We start from the raw sequence: 15,969 nt of genomic DNA, 5'->3' as shown, positions 1-15,969 counted from the left end.
AGCTGTAGCCTGTATCTATTAAAAAGATAAAATTGCAAGCTAAGCTACTTAAGTGTAGTAAAAGAGCTAAATGTGTTCTCTTTCTCAAAAAGACATGGACTTACTTGAACTAGAACTGATGGACATGGTGAATTTCCCATTATTATAGGACAGCCTTGTTCATGTCTCGAATTCTGATCAAGGTATAAAATGTTACAACCAAAGAATGATTATTCTCACAGACTCATTTTGTTCAAACAAGGGACCCAGGCATTTTTATCTTTCTTGTTGTTGTTGTTGTTATTATTATTATTATTATACTACAATCAAACTGGTCCATTTCCCAGGAGTTTCCAAGTAATTAAACCCAATTAAAACTATTAAATTCTTTCTTTTGGTGACAACTTCATTATTAACAGCTAACCACAAGGTGGAGATTTAACTTAGAAAGCCCTTGATTGTATACTAATCCATCTCTCACCTCTGGCTGACACCTGTGGCAGATAAACCCTATAGAATAGGAGTCTGATGAATACTCTTAATTAATACTTTCTTCCTTGTAGAAAAGTAATTATTTGCTCACGGCATAAACAGGTATTTGGCAAGGATTTAAAGAGACTGATTAGTTTTAAATACTAGGGCTTTATTTTTTTTTAAGTGGGGGCTGGGGGAGAGGTCTGAATCCGAGATCCACGCTCAGAATTACTTTGTCCTAACATTTTGAATGTCAGGTTAATTGGCACATTGCTAAATAGAAGCAGAGTCAGACAACAAGCTGATTTGTTACCTTTTGTCTCAAAGGAGCCAGCTTTGCCCCTTTGCTAATGGCCTGCAAGTTTGAACAGGGTACCTGCAAGGCAGAGGCTTGGAATGGGTTTTGGAGCCAGGATCGGAGGCGAGAGTGACTTGCACTTGAGAGATTGCCAGAGATTAAGTCTGCTTCTCTCTTCAAAATTACAGTGTACAAGAGGGGAGAGCTGGCTGTGGACATGCAGCCAACTGGATTGGTAGTAGCTGCAGGTGCTAACAAATACATGTCTTTTTAATGCATACTCTAGGACAAGTATAAGCATTTTATGAAAAAATCAATCTCAGTGTTTTAGGAGAGCAGTGGTAAGAAGGCTTTAGTACAGAGCCATTTGGGAGGATGCTGATGGTGCCATTTGAAGTGTGGCTGCGATGTGCATGGGCTTTTGTGTAGGTAATGCCAGTGGCTTTAGTAGTGAAGATTCGGCAGTGTAGGCTTCTGTGTCGGTTAGCTCCTGAAAAAGGCTCTAGGGACCTACATAGTGCATGCTGCAACACACTTACAACTATTTGTACCCACATTTGGTAGCTTACAGCTAATTTGGGTATGCCTACAGATTCTGCATTCCCTTTGCTTTGTTAAAGACAGGCTCGTTGGAGTTTCACATGGAGTGAGCAGACCTAACTTTCCACTTTAACCCAGTGCTGTAATAGGGAAGTATTTGTTCTTTGCTCATCTCCAGTTTTTATGGAAATCATCTTTAAGCACAGACAGAGTGAAGGCTGTTCAACAAGCTCCTTTTATGCATCTTCTGTCATCCTATTACTCAAAATGAAGGGACAAAATGAAAACAGCAACAGAAATTAATTTTAAGCAAGGCGTTATTAGCTTGGAGGACATAATTGAACTCAAATTGTAATTTTAAAATGCCGTTCACTTCAAATGTGCAGAACTAGATCAAGGATTAGGAACAGTGCATGCATCTAGACAACATAAAAGCAATATTCAGAGCAAATGTGTCGACTCATGCCATTGAGATATGAAAGAAAACATTCCCCTTGATGAATGGACACTTTTGTCTTCCTCTGCAGCATGTTTCACGGGCTTCTGTTGCCCTTGTTTTCCTCTAGTAGGACTATCTGCCGAACAGGCAGCAAAATTACCCCAAAATAAGTTGGCAATGCCTCACTTGTAGTGGAAATTACCTTGCTCACAAGGTGTGGCCATTGAAGATGTCGCTGCTCACTGCAGGGAGGTTTGACTAGATGACCTTTAAAGGTCCCTTCCAACTCAAAGATCCTATGGCTGAAAGTCACAGCTGTGACAGAAACAGCAGAGACACATGTCCAAGGATGCTCTTTAGGGCAAACATTTTTCATCCAAAATGTTAAAAAAGGGCTTATCTTACTCTTTGTATATTTTGATCCTTTAAGTGTTTATGAAGGAGTAGTAGGAAATGGAGGCTTTTTACCTTTCAGTTCCTTCAGTATGTGCACTGAGCAGAAATGGGCAGCTGTGAAACTACTACTATGGTTCATTAAAAGTGGGAGTGAAAGGTGTATTGAGGAGGGAGAATATCAATCTCTTCGAGAATGAATACTTCAAAATGACCACTACTCCCCTGGTGCTTATTTCCCCCAACCGATGTGAAGAAACCTGTTAAAGCTGTGTGTTGGAGGCTCAGGAGTGCCTGGTCTGTCGTGTCTGAGCACCAGAGGGAAACACCAAAAGTAATTTGCCGGGCTGTTTAATTACAACCCTGAAGGAAGCGCCAACAGTGGTGCATGGCAGAGGTGAGGCATATAGGGATATGCTGTGCTCCTGGAGGTTTTATTTACAAAAGGAGCTTATTGCCCTTTTTCTATCCCTACCTCTCATTGTCCTTGTTTGTGAAAGCATGACTCGTAGATTAGCAGAGGGGTAGGACCTTGCTCTTCTCAAATTACTAAACAAGCACTCAGGGTTGAGTTTACATTAATCTGTTTTCACTGTAACAAGTGGTTCCTGGAGGAGATTTGATTGCAAACTGTCTGTGGTCCATTCTTCCTTGGGCTTCATATGCATCAGAAAACATCGCTGGATCTGTTACCTAGGAAGCTTGTTCCCAGGGCTCCAGGGTGCACTTTTGCTGTGGAAGGACATGTTAGCAGGGATCATTGGTAAGCATGCAACTTTACATTGCTCTGCTAAAGTCACACTACTCTAACATAAGCATTAGCAGTCCACCAGGGCATACCCTGCAGCATAGAGGTATCCTTTAGTAGTATAGGGTTTCTATGCTTAGGAAGAGCTCTCCACTAACATCTTCAGATAAATTCCATAATTCTCTTTCAGATTATTTACACACTCTACAGAGAATTTGGACAACACGTTGATTGATGCACCTATCTCACTTTCGCTCTTTCCCATCAGTCTGATTCTCCTGTTTATTCATACCTGAATTGAAAGCTGTAGTGGCTGTGCCTTTCCTCTCTGTGTGGGTACAACCTCTAGCACAGTGGGATTCAAGTCGGGGACTAATGCTTCTAGATGCAAATAAATAACTGCCAGTGGAACCTTGGCCTAGTGCCTCTAGACACCTATATCATACTGGGAGAGCTGATTTGCCTTTTAACTTTATCAGCCTCTTTAAGACTTGGAAGCATGCCTTGCTATAGAGGAAATGTCCATACTGTGAAAGCAGTGATGCCAAATCATTTCCCTAAATGACTTCCCCTCTGGGTGGTAAAGTGCATTTTTCTGTTTTATTTTCATTCCATCATATTCTTATCTCAAGAGAAAGATTTTTTTCCTTCTCATATACAGTTTAATTTCCATATTGTTTAGTTTAAGAGAAGGTAACTTCATACACTGTGGACTTGTTTCCTACTCCCTACTAGTGATTAATACTTGATAAAGCTAAAGACAAAACTTAGAGGCTAAATGACAGATACCAACCAATGAGATTTCCTGAAAGAGTTTTAAAGGCTAATGATCCTTGAAATGTATAAAAATAAATTGCTTCATTAAAAACTATTTTACAAAATAATTTCTTCCTAGCAGCATATTTATTTTCTCAAAACAATGCCCCCATGTTACTAGACCTGGGCAGTAAAATTTGATTCAGTGCTGTTTGTATGGGGCCACAGTCAGATGTCCTGATGATGCCTGTGTCCCTGTACCTCATCAGGGGAGCAGGTTTGGGGTTTAAAATCAGCGACATGTTCAAGGCAAGTCTGTTGAAGTTTACTTTTTGCCCAGAGGAGAAAGTGCCCTTCTTTCTGGGACAGCAACAAGCATGTTTAAACATGAGTGACAGAGTTTTTCTTTAGATGGGCACAATGCTTGTGAGTCACACACACAGCTGAAACCACAGCCATTCTGCTCTAATTAAAGAGAACTACACCAAGAATGCGTAATAATTAGGTTAGTGTGTAATACACCATCCATGTCAACAGCATCTGCCGCAAAGGTTGATTGAAATGTACTCATCCTCCAAACATTGTGCTCTCTGTTAGAGCTCCTCAACTAATTCATTACTGTCCTGTCATACAATAACATGTCTCTACAGAAATCTGCAGAAAATTAGAGCAAAGACTACATATAAATCTGCCCTGGTTTAGCATGGCTTGTAACTTAGTGGAGGAAAACCACCCACATAAACATAAAGATGAGAGATCCCTCTCCTAATGAAGATGAATTACCAAAAAAAAAAAAAAAAGCCTGTTGTGGGAATGCTGGATTTTTTTTTCCAGTTGTCTGTTGTTGTTTGGTTGGAACAGGCAAATTAACAGGAGATTATTTTTGCTTGTGTGTTTGATGTATTTAATGAATAAGAAAATGTTGTGCTGGCCACCTTGTTTGCATCAGTGCGTTTCTATGCTTTTGCTGTGGGTTTAGGAACAAGGTCAGTTGTTTGGAGGGATGGTTGACTTTATGCACGAGAGACATGAAAAAGCGACTGAGATTCATTTAGTATTGCAATGCACCAGGCTGGGTACAGCAGGTCACTTGGTTGTGTTTCAGAGTAACAGATCTGCAGAGGCTGTATCCAGTGCCCACTGGGCAGCTTTGAAGCAGTAAGCCAAGAGCTGTAGGAGCCCTATGGCTGCCATCCCCCATCCAAGGGGCAGCTTGGAGGACCGAGTGGGTCTGCTGTGCACGTGCAGTCAGCTGTTAACGTAGTCCTCCAAGCCAGAGCGAAATGGCTCAGCCGAATGTGTCAGTCACTTCTGCCACACAGGATTGTCCGTGGGTGGCTTCTCTGGCCAAGCAGAGTCAGCCCCATCAGGTTGGGCTGATTTAAGCTTGCACTTGGTGACTTGATGGGGAAATGAAGTGACAGCCCTCTCACAGGCAGTTGTGGTGTCTCAGCTGGGTAGCAAGGGGCAGGGAAAACCATTAATATTCTAAAACAAATGAACTAAATGCACTGAAGTGGAGCTGCAGGTAGTGTAGTCCTTCTCCAGGGTAATTTACTTAAGGTTTTGCCACTGATGTTGGTACAAGCAGGATCTAGATGTGAGAAAGTTCAGATGTACTTAAGAACGTGTAGAAGCCGTTTTAGAGATGCTGTCATGTGCGTTTTCACATTCTCGTGATTATTAAAAAAGCGTGGTTTAAAAATGCTGCAGGCAGCCAGAGCTTCTGCATGATGTCCTTCCCTTTCAGGAAGCAGTTTGGGACCATCTCAGGGAAGGGCCGAGTTAGACCCACACCCGGCTAGGCAGCGGGCTGCTGGTACAAGACAACAGCAGAATCAGCAAACTGTCACAGTGAGCCAGCCCTGCAGACAGGAGCATTGGGTGCATGTCTAACACTAGCTGGAATGACACATGAACCCATCCAGCATTTTAATGTGCTGTGTTTTGTCTTGTTTTGTCCTTAGTAGTTATTTAGTTGTAACTGCTATTATGACTACAGTTAGCTCTGCAGGCATACTCTGCCACTGCAGAGCATGCTCTGTCCTGAGCAGGAATAGTCATTCTTGGACAAGTGTTTTATCATGCTATAATTGGGTTTGCATGGTAGAATGGGATTGTTTTAACTCTGCTGATGCTGTTAAATAAGTAGGCAGCTTCAATGGGGATGGAAGAGCTTTGCAGTAGTGTAGCTGCTCTTGCATCTCCTGCCCAGGTGTACATGTGCTGCCGAGGACAGTAGACACTGTATCACATGCTTTGCTCTGAAGTGGGAACAACATGCCTGCCTTTCTGTCCTGTTCTGTGCTGGTCATCTGAGTTAGCCTGGCAGTAAAGACCTAAGCCAGGCATTCTGAGACACATGGATTGCACCTTCTAGAGAAAGGGACTCAAATTCATGTTTGAGTTCCTGGGTTCTGTTTTCAGATTTTGCTCACCAAGGTGCTGTTTGACATTAAAAGAGAATAATGCTGACCTTCTATGGCTGGTTTGAAGGATGGAGTCAGGAAAGGATCACCCTCTGTGTACTCCTCATAACTATCCCCTAAGCATTCACTAATGATGCTATTGGAAATTAATTTTTGGTCTAACCTACTGAAGGAATTCTTACATAATCTCAGGTGTTTAAAGGTTCTTGTGATATATCATCTGAAGTGTGTGGGCTATTATTCGTCAAGGCAAGCCATAGACACCCTTCAGAGAACAGAATTTGATTATCTAGAAGCACAAGAGAAAGGATGGGAAAATTATGTTAAGATACACTTGGGAAATAAAATTATTTCAATGAACATATCTTAAAACAGGAATGTGTAGATCCTATGTTTGCTCTAAGATCTCCCACCCTCCCCCCTACGCCCCCACTCCCCCTCCCCCCCCCCCCAAAAAAAAAAGTGAATGGAAAAAAACCTGATTTTCCCCTAACAGGACACTACAACATCTGTGCGGATAGGTCTTATGATGGAAGAAATGATCTTCAACCTTGCAGATACACATCTGTTCTTTAATGACCTGGAGGTATGTAGCTGCTTATTTTATTTAATGTCTCTTTTTCTAATCATTTGCATCTGGGCTACAAAGTTTTCTTGTTTTTCTGGCCAAGAAACTTTCATTTTTGACCCCAAAGAAGTGGGCCTTAGATGTCTTATTGGAAGCATACTTTACTGTGTCCCTTTGACATCTTCATTCTGTTAAGGATTTTTTTTCTAAATACACAGTAACAATGATGGCTTTTGGCAGTTTTACTAAATCTAATAATGAGGACATGGCTGCCGCTTCTCCTGAAATTTGCTATCTAATAATTTTATTAAGCTAAATGAGCATAGATCCTATGGGGCGGGTAGCAATTAGCTGTGAGCCAATGCAGAGGTTTCAAAGATGTTCTCTCTTCTTGAGGAAACTGTGTTTGCTCACACAGACAGAGCAGGAGGTCAAGCTCAGGCCCACTGCAGGATGAAACTATGGGAGTTTCAACATAAAAGACCAAGAGGAAGAATCCTTCCTGTTTGTGTCATGGTTAGATCTGACTATGCCTTATACAAAGCTAAAATCCTTTTGAATATACAATAAAATTCAAGCAAAGTGATGCTAGCAGAATTCTGTCGTGAGCTTAGAAACAGTCTGTTTCATCTGCAACAACACTGATGAAGAGTTGTTTGCATTTGCAATCAGTAGAAGCAGTCTGAATGAGTCACATATAAAGTGAGTAAGGTGGGGTTTGTGCTGTGGACACCTTGGAGTCAGAATACTGCTTGGAGGAATGGCATTGCTGGTCAGAATTCTGTGGTCATTATCTTTACTTGAACAAGGAATAATTTGTTTCTGTGCCAGATGAAGTGAGAGAACTTTTCCTGTGCCCGATGAGTTCAGTGAGAGCTTCTGGTTCCTTCACTGCTTAATTGCACTGTAGTCCTCTGCATTACAGGAGGTACATCCTTTCCTGCCACCTGTCTCCTTAAAATCTGAGGTTTCACTTGCTGAGAATTTTCACTTCCTTTCAAAGACAAGTAGCGGGTAGCACCTGAACTGACAGATTTTTCCTCTTTCAGCTTTTTTCAAAGAAGGAGTTGGTGATGAGGGTATGGAAAGTGCAAAGTGAAAAAATCCTTCTGTAAGAAAAAAAAGACAAAGAGCTGCTGTTTGTGAGTCCAGTGTGCTATATAAGTAGTGGTAGTATTTAATAAGCAACCAGCACTTTTCACCCATCAGATCTCAACATGTAGTGCAACGAAGCTCCATGTCCTGCATAAAGCCACCCTCCAGAAACTCTCTGCCTATCTAGACTTTTGCAAGAATATAAGTTGGCAAATCATTTTAAAATTAAGTTTTCTTCTTGCTTCACTTATCAGTCAGTAACAGCTTTGGCTTCTGGAAGCAGAGTCTTTAGGTCAGTTTTGTCTTGCATGACCTCTCAAATTCTTCAGCCACTATGGTAGAGCGAAGTTTATTATTATAAAAATTAGTATGTTGTGGTTTTTTCCTTTTGTGGTTTCTAGACATTAAGGAAGCAAAAGCTAAACAGAAATCCCTCAGATATGGGACTCTTATTCCAGGAGGACTATGTAACTGAGTAAGAACTAGTCCAGTGAAGAGCTAAAGTTTAGCACTGTGTCTCCAGATAGAAATCAGAACCTTCTGGAAAATACCTGGGCTCCATCTCCAACACAGGAAGAGAACCAGGTGCTGCATGACTGTTCAGTAAAATATTAAGGCAGATTGTCTCTAAGTAGTTTGGGCTACAAACATGATAAATAACATTTATGTTACTAGTGCTATTTTGTTGCTGCATGAGAAGAGAGAAGCAATTTTTGCTGTTTTCCTAGGCTATCGTATCAGCCCACCTGCTTTTAGTAAAAATTGAGAAACACAAAGTTGGCAGCTGAATGAGTGAATCAGTATAGCCTTAATGGACTTGCCATAGGGTGTATAGGGACAACATAGGCACCTAAAGGTGAGAACAACTCGCTGCTGGACCTGGATGGCTCAAAAACTTGAAAAACATTAAAAACTTTGGAAAACAAGTAGTGTTCCAGCTAGTCAGAGCAGAAACAAGCAAACAGACAGCATTGTGAGACAATTTTATCTTAGGTCCAGCACTAAGATAAAAATGCTAAGTGTTCTAAATGATGATGCATGGACCAGGTAGCTGGAAAGAGAAGAGCATTTTCTATTGAAAAGTTTCAGTTTTACCTTTTCACACATGCTTGATAAATTAAACAAACCAAAGTTTTTTTTCAAGCCAAACCAAGGTGGTTTGGTTTTAGCTGAGCTTTTTCAATGAGAAAAATGAGGGATGAGGTAGAATTAAAAAGAAGTAAATGCTCTTTAGAAAATTTCACTTTACAGAAAAAGCAGTTTTGGTTTGGAAGAATTTGCAACAAGAGTCATCCATCTCTGTTCATTAACCATCCTACTCTTTCATTTCGGATGATAAATAAAAGTCAGGTTTGAGTATTCACAAAGTGATCTTTAAGGATCGTACATCACCAAGTGTTAGAATTCAAAAAAATGCAGTGTATGATATTCTTGAAAAAAGAAATTGATAAAAAACAAGCACAGGAGCTGATTCAGTTCTAGACCCACAAACATTACCATATACATTAGCACCATCATGTGGTATAACACTGGCCTGTACAAGACAAAATAAGCTAAACTGGCATGGGGCTGAAACCATTTCTGACCATCTTCTGTATTGGGGCAAGGTGAAAGAAAGTGAGGAAACGGCAGGATAGTTGCCCCGTTCAAGACCAAAGCAAGAGTACTCTTAATAGAAAATGCTAAACATAGCAAAATATTTCTCTGGCACAAATCCATAGCCAAGTTCCAGCTTTCTGGGGGCCAGCAGGCTGAACCAACCAGAGCACGGCTGGCCTCGGTCCTGGCAGCAGAAGCAAGGGGAGAAGTGGAGGAAACGTCGCCCATCCTTGCCCAAGAGCCAGGTTGGACAAGGAAATCAATTAGTACCTTACTTTAGCACGGGGGAATGGTTAATTTTGCTGGCTGCAGTTTTCAGTGCTGTGTAGAGCAGAAGGTGCTGCCAGGGTGTAAAGCCCTTTTGAAGCATTCCCAGAAAGTGCCTGATGAGGATGAAACATTTGTCCATAGATAGCAGCAAGATTTGCACAGCTCTTACTAGTGTTTGTGTGATCCTCCTTAGTCTGCTGAAGATGTGACTTCCCATCCTAGCAAAAAAGTCTCAAAGTCTGAGTGAGGAGCCTGAACTGGAATACTCCCTTTCTTCTATCAAAAAATGTTATTCTGAGACCCCATTGTTAGCCAGGGCTTTATGTGTTTTCAGGGTTTTCCTGGCAAGGATTCAGGCAACTGTTTCCTGGATACATTGGATGCATTTTCCTGCTATGCTCAGGAGGGGGAATCTTGGACACATGAAAAGCGAACCAGCAGATCCATTCAGCTAACCTGCTTCAACCCATCCTGTCTTAGTTCTGCAGCCTAGTAGAGGCCAATTTCCCTTTCGAGTCACCCCAAACGTCAGGCTAGTTGAACAGAGGGAGGCTGACCACTGGTCCCCAGGGCAGGTAGGGGACTGCAGAAACCTTAGACCTAGACTCCTACCAAACACTCTTGGTCTTTTTACAGAAGGGGATTCTCTGTCAGCAAGTTAACTCTTTAAGTTGTACAGCTTAGTAGCTGGACTTTTTTCCAGCTGATTTAGGGCAGGGTGGGAAGTTGATGCTTGCCGAAGCACAGCTTAGTGGTGTGCCTGCCCCATGGCAAAGAATCAAGGCACCAAACCTTGATCAAGGGCAGCCAGTGTGTCGCACTTCCAGGGCATGCAGTGACACAAGCATTGCCCTGTTCTGTAGGTTGTTAGCAGCACAACCCCGTCAAGCAAGGCCTGTATTTGCTGAGCCACGTGTTGAAGGCATACGAGCATGATTTTGTCACACTAATTCATCCACTCTTGTAGCACTTACATGCCTGTTGACCACATCATCTCTGCTTGCAGTTGCAACAGTACAGGCAGATTAAATCCCTACAGTCTGCAAGTATAGGCCATACAAGGTGGTGTGTACAAAGGGCTCTGATCACACTGCAGAATATATGAGTAAACATTCACTTGAAAGGAGGTACTCTCACTCTCTGTTCCCTTTTTGGGAAATCAAGGAGAAAAGTAGTTGCCTAAGGTTACAGATCACAGTGAAGTTAAAATACGAACTCTGGGCTTTCCAGGGTTGTGCTTTTTTCCCAGATGCCTTTTGTTCACAGTGCAACAATGGCTAAATAATAGTACCTTCCACCCCCAGTCCCTCTGGAGATATAATTGTCTAGCACTCTGGAAAACAGGTATTAAGGACAGACAACTGACAAGGGGATGAGGAATTAACAAACAAGGGGATTAGGTTGTTTACAAGTTGCTGCCTTTCAGAGCCAGCCCCAGAGGTTTTGTGTTCTGGGAACTGTTAACCCCCTGCGTAATGAGGGATACAAGCTTGACTGATCAATGAATCCACAAGATGTTTAAAAATATCTAACACAGTCCTGATGCAGAAATAGACGACCTGTGCATTCATAAGTTTTCATACATGCATAAGACATACCTTGAGAGTATTCAGAGGGAGCATAAGTGATAACAAGAGCTTCTCCATACATCCTGAGACAGCTTGTATTTCACAAGGAGGCAGCAGAGGCTTTTTCCAAGCCTGCAGTACCATTTCAAAACTGCCTTAGCCCAGGTTCCTTTACACGTGGGTACAAGGGTCTGGTCCCACCTGGAGGCAGGTTGGGTAGCACAGACTGACCTACAGATACCACAACAATAAAAACAGTTCAGTTCCCAGAGTTGTGAGGGTTGACAGAGGTCTTACATGTTTGACTCAGTTACAGGCTGTACGTGCCACATATCATACGCCTCTGAGATCCTAGAGTATCATTTTAAAAAGTGAGCAGAGGTAAAAACTGGGATATGTCCCTATTACAGACTTCCATTCGAACAATCTGGACCTTCCTTTTCAGCAGCCCAGATATCCTGCCTTGATTCCCTCCTCACTGAGATTTCAAGGAAATTCTGCAAGAATGAAAAATTAGTCTCATAACCAAGTAGTAAAACATGGTCCACATTCTTGCTTTAACCAGCTTCCCTGTGTTTCACCCAGTAACATGATAGGCTCAGCCGGTGGACTATGAGGTAGCGTCTCACCAAGTGTCATGGTATTTTATTAAGTTAGAAACGTGATAGCTACTGTTGTCACACTTCAGTGTACAGAACAATTCATTCGCAAATGAGAAAAACAGAGCCCTCCACAAATACCTTTCCCCTGACTTAAAGCCCTGTGTCATACAACTGGAGTGGGCTCCATCAATATTATCCCAGCATGGCTCACAACAGCTATTGGGAGGGGGGGCTTAAAAAATTATGGGGGTAGAGGGGAGAAAGACGTGCCAGCAGAGATGTGCTATTCAGCTGCTTGGCTCCCATTATATACAGAAATATACATCCAGTGATAGGTTGATAAGAGAACAAGATAAAATCGTATGCCTTTTTGAGAATTAGCTAAAATAAATGCTGCAGAAAACCTCGTGATTATGGACAAGAGCTATCTGTGGCATTTTGCCATTGATAGCAAGTTTTGTTACTTGTTTGGGGATTTTTTTCTTTTTTTGAAAGGGGTTAGTTTAAAGTAATTCATGAAACTCACAATTGTGTAAGGAAGGTAAGACAAATTCTGTGGTTTACAGAATACTGAAGTGGTGAAGAATAACTGTACCTTGGTTAGCTGCAGTTGTTCTGGCTTCGGAATCCTGTTGTACCAAGTGCTTTTACCTCTGTTGAAAAATCAACGAGAACATAAGATAGTGTTCATCAGCTTGAAGGCTTTCTGTTTTGTCCTTAACTGCAAGGGTCATGAAGAAAGATGTAAGGTGGCGGGAGAAGCTTCTTGATTTTTCTCTTTCTTATCTTAATGCTAAGACTAGGAAAGAAACCAAAGAAATAACATTTCTGAAATTTTTGAGGCAGGGCCTCCACCATTGAAACAGTGAAGAATTTTGGAAGATAAGATCTAGAGCACATACTTTGTGCAGGCTGAGGTCCAAGTATATATTCTGGTTAAATTTCCTGTGCATAGATTTCTTCATTACTGACGCACATTATTCTGTAACTCTGTCTGTGTCAGGGGGCTATGAAAGAGTGCCACCTTCAGTGCTTCAGCCCAGCTTCCCTGCACATCAAAGGAAGCTCAACCCCCTCAGAACGAACTGGGAAAACACTAGCAGGACAAGCAACTCTGGAAATTTCTTTGGGACAGATCTTCTCCCCTTGTAATTATGTGGGCATACACCTCCTGTCCAAAGCAGTATCTCTCACAGAGAGACACTGCCAACTCTCTGCCTTATCATGCATACAGTTTAAAAAACACAGTTTTCCTGGCTAAAACACAAGCATCTCTTTCCCTCCTGTCTGCATAGGAAGGAGTTTCACTTACTGTGTTATTCAAGAGCTGTTGTGCCCTTAGATAACAGCAGATCACACACACGCTCTGTCTGTTCATATTGTGTGCAAGTGTTATGTAATACTTGTTCCTAACAATTAAGTGACTAGACTATGCCAGACAATACTAGCAATACGTAAGGTTTTTATCTCCTTAATGTTACCCTTAAAGTAATTTTTCATTACATTCTTTCAAAATCTTTTTCAAAGTATTTACTTACTGCTGTATTTTTGTTCATATACTTCTCAGGACTGTGACCAGATCCACATAGATGATGTATCATCAGATGATAACGGTCAAGATCTAAGGTATGGGATCTCCAGGCTGGAAGCTGCAGGTCAGGTAGTCCCCAGCTGTTTGAAAATAGCAGGGGGCTGGTCAATGATGTAAAACAACATTCTCAGCCATGTGCCCTCTCCCCTCCCTGGCTCCATGCTGTCTGCATTTATTAAGCCCACAGAAGCACAGAGTCCCCTTTCTCACATTAATATGCCTGTGCCTACTGTCAAGCCCTGATTATACTGAGCTTTGGACCATTCTGGAAAATATATCTAAAATTAGGTTCAATGCTAGTCAGACTACACTAGTTCCTGATAAGATTTGGCCAGCCAGTTGGCTAACTGAAACCAGATTGAAAGGTTTTCTACTGCCCAATTTGTAATGAATGGGCTTAGTAGTGAGGCTTGTGGTAGACCTTGGCATGCCAGAGGCTTGTCACTGGTAGAAACTTGTACCAAAACTGCACCAAACATTATTATTATCATCTATATAAGTTAGATATGTACATAAAAACTACTTCTGTACAATTAGATCTGCCTTTCCCAAAGCGTTGCCTGCAGAGTCACGGTAATTGGCACAGGAATGAAATATGCAGAACTCATATAGAGCTTTATAATTTGTGTTTTTATGACTGGTTATTATGAGAAATTGGTGCAGAAACAGCACAGAAAACAATGAAGGTGTTTTACAGAAGAGACTTTTCCTTCTGCAGAGAACACTTGAAAGATTTTTTTAGAAAGGGGAAGGGGAAATTGGTGTGCTGTAAACCAGGATGTGAATACACAAGCACTGACTTCTTGAGGTGTCAGAAGCACTATAAGCTGGGCTAACTTCAGGCTGCAGCTGAGAAGGGTAGGTCTGTTCTGTCCCTTCCCTTGCTGTGGTTCAAACTGAGTTGGTCCAAATCTGCTGGGTCTGTGAGCTGATCCAGCCAACTGTGCCCCCCATGAGCTGTGACTGTCCTCTTCCATCGCAGCTCAGCCTGAGACCTACTCAAACTGTGAAATCCGTCCTGATGCTATCATCCTGCAAACATTTTAAGATGACATGACTGGTACGGCCTCTTTCCGTGCTCCCCTCGCCCCCTGAAACCAGGGAACTGATCCAGCTGAAAAGCAACTTTGTGGGGTTTTTTTTTTAAAGCTGTATGGTTTTTAACTGGAACAGTTCCCTGATCAGCACTGATTCATCTCAGTGCTGAAGAGATGCTTGTGCTAGTACAAAGAAAGGAACATTTAGGAGTGCTGAAAACAGGAACAAATGCCTGGTAGAAGGCAGGATTCCTTTCTGCAGAGAAACTGCCTGCTTAACGTGTTTGTGGAACTGTCACTTGCCACCAATACATTGTGGTAATTACTCTAGAGTTGCTTTGTAATATTAACTCTGGAAAAAATAAAACCAACAAAGTTTACATCTTGCAGGCAGTTGAGGCTCCTTTAGTTAACTTTTTTTTTTCTTCATCTAGTGTGTTCAGAGCTTGTTTAATAATACAGACAAGCAGCCAGAAAGGTAACACCAGAATTTTTTCCTTTAGGATTTGAGTATTTGTGCAGTTAACCTTAGCAGCCTGGATGAGAGGCAGATGAGGAGTTTCAGTGACCTGAGGACAGTCAGATGTTTTGTAGTCCAGAAAACCTCAGAAATGGCAGGGAGTGCTGAGTAACCTGTGTTACAGTGTTTACAGTAAGAATGTTTTTTAAATCTGTGCTAGTAACCATGCTAGAGATGAACTCCAGTTCTGTACAGTGTGTCCTGCATGTATCTCTGCTGCCACTTGTCTCCACATTTCTTTTCAATTGTTCCCACTCCCTGCTGGCACTGTATAGACTGTGATTATACTCACCTCTCCCCTTCCCTCCTCCCTTTCCCAGCACATATAACTTCTCTGCGGATGGCTTTCACAGTTCAACTGCCAGTGCAAATCTGTGTCTGGGCTCAGGTGTTCACGGGGGAGTTGACTGGATGAGGAAATTAGCGTTCCGCTACCGTCGGGTGAAAGAGATGTACAACACCTACAAAAACAATGTAGGGGGTAAGTGTCTGTGGCCAGGCAACAAGCGTGCCTTTCATCTTCCCAAACATTTCTGACCCTGCTAGGGGCATCTATGGAGGAAATGTAGAGAGCATCATGGTAAGAATACTTCACAGTGAGCTGAGCAAGTGTTTCATCAGTCATCCTTAAATAAGGTTCTGTACAGGACTTGCAGAAGATAGGCTAAAATACTTGGTTTAGTGGTTTGAGAAGGACTCAAGTCCAGGTGTGGGGCTTTATTTTGTAATTTCTTTGGCAGGAAAGCCGCATTCTCCAGTTTTCAAAAATGTTTAGTAAGCAAGCAAAGAGTTCAAAACTAAATATGCTTTTTTTTCTACAGAACATATGGCTGATCTCTGTCTGAAGGCATTGTCTTATGATAACTACTTGTTTTTAACTCCTCCAAAATAATACCACCAGCTACCAGGATGCCCTAGGTTCCTTCACCTCAGCTAGTTCCAGACAGTTCTTCCAACAGGCTGCTCTGCTTCCGTTTTAGAACATCAGTGCCAGATCTCTGACTAGAAGGAGAGAAAAGCAAAACTCCAGAGTATCACCACAACCTTTTTTGCTTGGAGGAAT

At 42.0% G+C, this 15,969-nt stretch overlaps 1 protein-coding gene across 2 annotated transcripts in view; it reads left to right on the top strand.

Annotated features, from left to right (window-relative positions):
- The window catches only part of EYA2 (EYA transcriptional coactivator and phosphatase 2), a gene marked incomplete at its 3' end in the record, with an annotated part of 103,558 nt that overhangs the window by 81,208 nt on the left and 6,381 nt on the right, over positions 1-15,969 (top strand). For both annotated transcript variants that reach the window (XM_082007294.1, XM_082007293.1), the window contains 3 exons: positions 6,553-6,642; positions 13,326-13,384; positions 15,227-15,387. In XM_082007294.1, the coding sequence (XP_081863420.1) occupies positions 6,553-6,642; positions 13,326-13,384; positions 15,227-15,387 (310 nt within the window). The remainder of the gene's footprint in view (positions 1-6,552; positions 6,643-13,325; positions 13,385-15,226; positions 15,388-15,969) is intronic.

The sequence above is a fragment of the Phaethon aethereus genome (genome assembly GCF_964289735.1).
Source record: "Phaethon aethereus genome assembly, chromosome: 16".
NCBI classification, from domain to species: Eukaryota; Metazoa; Chordata; class Aves; order Phaethontiformes; family Phaethontidae; genus Phaethon; species Phaethon aethereus.
Note: the sequence above shows the minus strand (reverse complement) of the source record. Positions and strands in the feature narration are given on the sequence as shown.